The sequence below is a fragment of the Argentina anserina genome, chromosome 7, assembly GCF_933775445.1.
Source record: "Argentina anserina chromosome 7, drPotAnse1.1, whole genome shotgun sequence".
Lineage (NCBI taxonomy): Eukaryota > Viridiplantae > Streptophyta > Magnoliopsida > Rosales > Rosaceae > Argentina > Argentina anserina.
Window position 1 is genome coordinate 22842094 of NC_065878.1, and position 5745 is coordinate 22847838.

At 39.4% G+C, this 5745-nt stretch overlaps 1 protein-coding gene across 1 annotated transcript; it reads left to right on the top strand.

The window, feature by feature from the left end:
• Positions 1 to 830: 830 nt before the first annotated feature.
• LOC126801662 (probable WRKY transcription factor 27) lies at positions 831 to 2595 on the top strand. The gene is made up of 3 exons (XM_050529083.1): positions 831 to 1503; positions 1603 to 1719; positions 1815 to 2595. The coding sequence occupies exons 1-3, from the start codon at positions 857 to 859 to the stop codon at positions 2344 to 2346; spliced, it is 1296 nt and encodes a 431-aa protein (XP_050385040.1). The 5' UTR covers positions 831 to 856; the 3' UTR covers positions 2347 to 2595.
• The last annotated feature ends 3150 nt before the right edge of the window (positions 2596 to 5745 follow it).

The window sequence follows — 5745 nt, forward strand, 5'->3', positions numbered from 1 at the left end:
ACCTTTGAAATAGTAAATAGAGAAACTATTTGGCTTCCAACTTCTACTAGCTATATGAATTCTATATTTAGGGCCATATATAAGTCAGTGAGCCAATTTAGATTAGGGTTTGTAGAATTGATCACATTTTGTGTGAGACAATGATCCACTCATCTACTGTACGTGATCACAAGCATTTTATCTTATACTGTTTTACTTTTACCTTGCCAAACCGGGAGAGCTGGAACCTTCCTCTTCTGAGTCTTCTCCCCCTGGAGTGCACACAAGCTCGAGACCACCATGCCCATTAAAGGTAGGTGGATTTTGTAAACAAAATCTGGCAACGACGTCAAAAGCCAACCCCAACCCCACGCGCAGACACGTCTCGTCGTTCTTCCACTTCTTGGAATACCGGAATGAAGGACAGTTGTGCGACATGCTAGCATACCACAGCTACAGCTTGGAAAATTTCCCAGAAACGACCAATCAGATCGCGAGTACATCCCAGCGAGTACAGTTGCAACGAGTGAGATTAGAACTGTATGAGTACAGGGTTGCCAATTGTCCTTTGGGCTTGTCACCTTGCTCGGGTCCCCCTTTGACATTTCTAAAAAGTCAAGCAAAAGTGGCTCTGAGAAATCCATGACCCCCCGAAAACCATTCTCCTTTTTTCCTCTTTTTTTTTCCAATAATATTTTATATTTTGCAGTATAAATAATTAAACAATTTACCAAGTCAGTACTCCACCATTTCTTCCAACTAAGCTATTACACAACCTATCTCCATGTCCATGTCCTTCTCTCTCTCTTCCCCCAGATATAACTGAAAAAGTCAGCGCCGTCGTTCAAAGCAGCCTGAATAGTAACACAAGAAATCAATGGAAGACGATGATTGGGATCTTTACGCTGTGGTGCGCAGCTGTAAACCTGCCACCACTAGCGCCAGAGTCTCCACCACCTCGTCAACACCCAACCCAGTTGACCACGAGGACTCAGCAGAGCCGTCGTGGATGTGGGATTGGGTGAAGGACGAGGAGGAGGTGGAGACTCATGTCCCGACTGCCAGTTTTTCCAATATTCTCGAGTCCACCAGAGCCGGTGCTTTCGATGGCTTGGACGAGTTTTACCAACCCTTTTTCCCAAGCTCCGCCGTTGAAAATATCAACACCATCGTCACCACCACCGCTGCTAATAGTTATGCTCATGCTGCTACTATTATTCCCAATTCCCCTACCACCTTTATCTCTGACTTTGGAGGAGGATCTATTATTAGTGGCCAGCAACAACTACAACAACAGCAGAATAATTTCCTGCCTGCCAACACTAACGGCCCTCATTTCAACCCCGGATTCGCACCGGTTTCGAGTTTAGGGAGATTCCCTGAGCAACATCTACTAAAACTTACCAAGCTCGAAAAGCCTGAGTATCTGGAAGAGGAGAATTCGAGGCTCAAGCCGGTCACTTTGGTCGGGCCAGCCTTGCCGCACATGCAAATTCCGCCGCAGCTGATTCGAACAAGGAAAAGGTATATATTTCAAAACCATTTGCTTCATTTGGTATCTTTTTCATTTTATTGCTAGCTCTTCTGATGGAAAGTCCATTTATTCTCTTCTTTGCTTCATAGGAAGAGCCCGGTGAAGAAGATGGTGTGCCATTTGACGGCAGAGAATCTCTCCTCGTCGGATTTGTGGGCGTGGAGAAAATATGGTCAAAAACCTATCAAAGGCTCTCCACATCCGAGGTACGTTTTTTAGTTTTCTCCCCATTTTGTTATCAGAGTTTTCCGATTTCCGTTTGCGAGTTTCTCTCTCGGAAACTAGCAGTGTTTGTATGCAGGAATTACTACCGTTGCAGCAGCTCAAAGGGTTGCTCCGCGAGGAAGCAAGTGGAGCGAAGCAACGAGGACCCTAACATGTTTGTGGTCACATACAGCGGGGAACACACGCATCCTCGTCCAACTCACCGCAACACTCTCGCCGGAAGCACCAGGAACAAGGCCGCAGCCACGACTTCGAAAGCGAAAGATCCCGAGTCTCCCACGGTGCCAGCTGCTCAAGGTGGTGGTGGTGATGATGATGAGCAAGCTGCCATTAACAGCTCCGGCGATGGGGACAAAGCTAGCGAGGAAGCCGAGGATGACGAAATGGAAGAAGACGAGTATGATGAGGAGTTTGTGGTGTCGTCGGAGGAGGACATATTCTTGGGGATGAAGCAATTGGGTAGAACTGGTTCAGGAGGCGGCACTCTAGGGTCTTTGGGTGCTGGAACTTCTGGTGATGGTTTTTCGGCTAATCAGTCGAATTTGGGGTCTTCTTGGGGGACAAGTTGCCCGTCCTCTGCCGGAGCCGCCGTCAGAGGTGGCTGCTAAGTAATTAATAAGATAGCCGACAGGTTAATTGGGGGTATACACAGGTTCTGGGTTACTTTGTTTATTGTGCTTACCTGTAAGTAGGTTGTGTGATAAGAGGGAGAGACGGATCGAGGGAAGAAGGGTTGGGTTGGATACTTGGATAAGTTGGATTGATTCTAAGACTGTATAGAAAGCAGGAAAGAATCTATCTTCCCTTTCAATTACTCCAACCATAATGAGAGAGTTTCATGTTTTTTTAGCTTCATTCCATATCCAATATGATCTTGCTTATGTTTTTAGTGCTTTATTTGGACGAGCATATATATATCGTCCTCTCATAATGTGGTTTTACATGGGAACATAGAAAATGAAAATAACAAGGCTGAAAGAAATAATTTTGTACGATTTATTCCACAGATAAATTCCGTATCATTCACCATATTTTCTATACATATGTATTAGCTACGTAATGACACAATATTTCTATACATATGCTTTCAAATTTTCCATATTTGATGGCTTTAAAAAAAATTGTAGTAATTTTCATACAGATTGTGATGAGCTCATGAATATCAAACATGAATCACGAGATCGATAGTCAGAGATTAACACTTAGCTAGATATAATTTTTACTATCACCGTAGTTGTCATACTTAGTTAGATTGTTAGACTAGATATATTCATATATATAATTCTTACCAAGTTACCATCACCATAGCTATCATCATGATGCGTTGTTCCTCCACCACCAACACTTACGAGGCATCTATGACATAGTCATTGAACAATTCCTCCTCCTCTGAGTCCTCTCGATCGTACACCACTTAATAACTACAGTAAGCTTTATTTTTACTAAACTGGTAGTTTAAAGAGAATCTTGATATGCTCCAGTCAACGACTGACTCTCCCACGTCAGCAGCTAGTAACACAAATCACTTTCTAATTTTTCATAAACTAAATTATTAAGGCAAATATAATCCAACTTGGTAAATTAAAGGATTAATTTTTGTCAGACCGTGACCCCCTCCGGTTCAGTCGCCTTTATCACGAGACCAATACAGTAGTCTCTCTCCTCTTTTTGCCATGTTCACAGTTCACAGTTCACACCCACAACTGGGGTTTGCTCCCTTCTTTGGTTCAAATATTTAGATATATAAAAACTTCGACTTAGTCAAATCTATTTAATTTCAGCTTGTCTTTTTACTAGATAGAGAAAAATATTTATTAATTTAATATATATAAATTAGCTTCATTGGACTATTGGAGGCATCCTACTGTCCTAGATCATCTACAAGGGTAGGTCCAGAGAAATAAGAGGTTTTAAGTGGTGAAAAAAGATTGTGGTCTTAATTTATACAATGGTAGAAAATTAGCATATATTTAAATGCACAATATATATAAGATAATATTTGTTTTATTAAATATAGTAATTAATATGTTACAACGAGTCTGTTATGAGTCTAATTCACGATCTCTCACTTATGAAGAGAGACTGATGTCACTAGACCAAATAATACTCTGATATAAGATAAGATTTTAGCTGCTTAATACGAATTAGTACTACCGGTAAGTAATGTAAAAAGAAAAGATATACACTATTGGTTCAAAACAAGCGGTGTGGAAATGACCGATACCAATTGATGATTATTGCGCAATTAGTGAACGATGATATAGTGCATTCTCATTTGACTTGTGATCAATAGACCGATACCAAGTAGACCTAATAATATTTTGATGATTGTCTTTGTATAACATGGTTATAATCTTGTCTATTTTTGATAATATTCGTAAATGGAAATGACCTTTTTTTCGTGAATATGTAAATTGTTGAAGAAACGCAAATAAGGTAGCCTTCGAAATTAGGACAGTGATCAACTGCTATAATTTTCATAAATGTATTTATTACTGTTGCATGTAATACTCTCACTATAGAAAAAATATTATATATCAATCAAATGAGTAGCCCAATTTGGATTTTAATTTTACACGTTATCATTATGAGCATTTTGTTCTAACTAGAGTCTGACCAAGAAAAAAAATGAAGAAAAAAACCCTAGCAACCATTCTGCCGGAAAACTAAGATAAAACCCTAGAAATACCCGGCCGCCGCAAGCCTCGCTCTGCCGGAATACGGCGAAGTTCCTTCTCTGCCTTGAGCACCCAAAAATCTGTTTTGGGCACCCAGACAGCTTCTCCGACCAGCGCGCTGCATCCTAGCTTCGCTAGCAAGTTGCAACAGCCCAGATCAATTCGCGGAACTCCTCCTCTCGATCCGACGTTCTTCAGGTCATTCTGATCCGGTGGCATTGAAGGTCGACCTGCTCCATCGACTCTATCAACTCCAGACGTCAATCTCGGCGCAGCACCGTCCCTCAAACTCGGTGTTCGTCGGTAAATAATTTTTCATCAGTCACACTAAGTTGAATTACTATTTACTGTTGCTAAATTACTGATACAGTTACAGATCAGTAAAATTAATATTAAGCAATTACTTATATAAATGGTGAGTTGGTGGCAGCTTCTTTGACTTTTCAAATCCTCTGTTACTGACTTACAATTTCGTTCTTGTTACACAGGGTAATGAATTTGGTTATTGATGGCTATATGCCTATATATGAGAGTTTCTTTAGTCTCTGTTGTTTACTTATCAACATACAAGGCTGAAGTCCAAACACTTATGGTTTGTGACTTCGTGATCATTGCATTGGGTATGTAATGACTACTACTGTAACTACGATACAGTCATGCATCCACGGTAGCTTTAGCTTATTTACAGTTCGGTGCAATGTTTCAACAAAGTACTATAGGAGTAAAATACCTTTACTGTCTTGTAAACTAAAGAAGTAAAGAGCAGAGCTGGAATCATATAAGTTTATACACACACATATATATATATCTGAAAAGTCTAACATTATTGTATATACTATATATACATACCACGAGGTTATAAGACCATATACTGCATAAATATGAAATACGTGTACAATTCGTTTAAACTATACGTACCGATGTCAGACTGTAGTCACCTCCAGCTATTGCTATTCCATTGACAATCATGTTTTTATATTAGTCCTATTTTAGACAGGCACTCTGTTTTGAAATTAAAATACGGAATTCCTTATTTCATTAATTTTTCGGTCATTTTTTCACATCTTCATAATTGAATATGTAGTTATGTATGTTTAGATCATCCATATAAAATTTAATCTAATTTGGTGATCATTAAGGTATCAAAACATTATTAAATCTATGAACCACCAAAGCTGTCCAACTATAACAGTTCTTGTAAATCACAATTGTAAAAGCTCAAAACGGTCACCAAATTGAATGAAATTTTTTCTGAATAATTTAGACATACATAACTAATTACTGAATGATAGAGATGTGAAAAAAGTGACCAAAAAATTAGTCAAATAA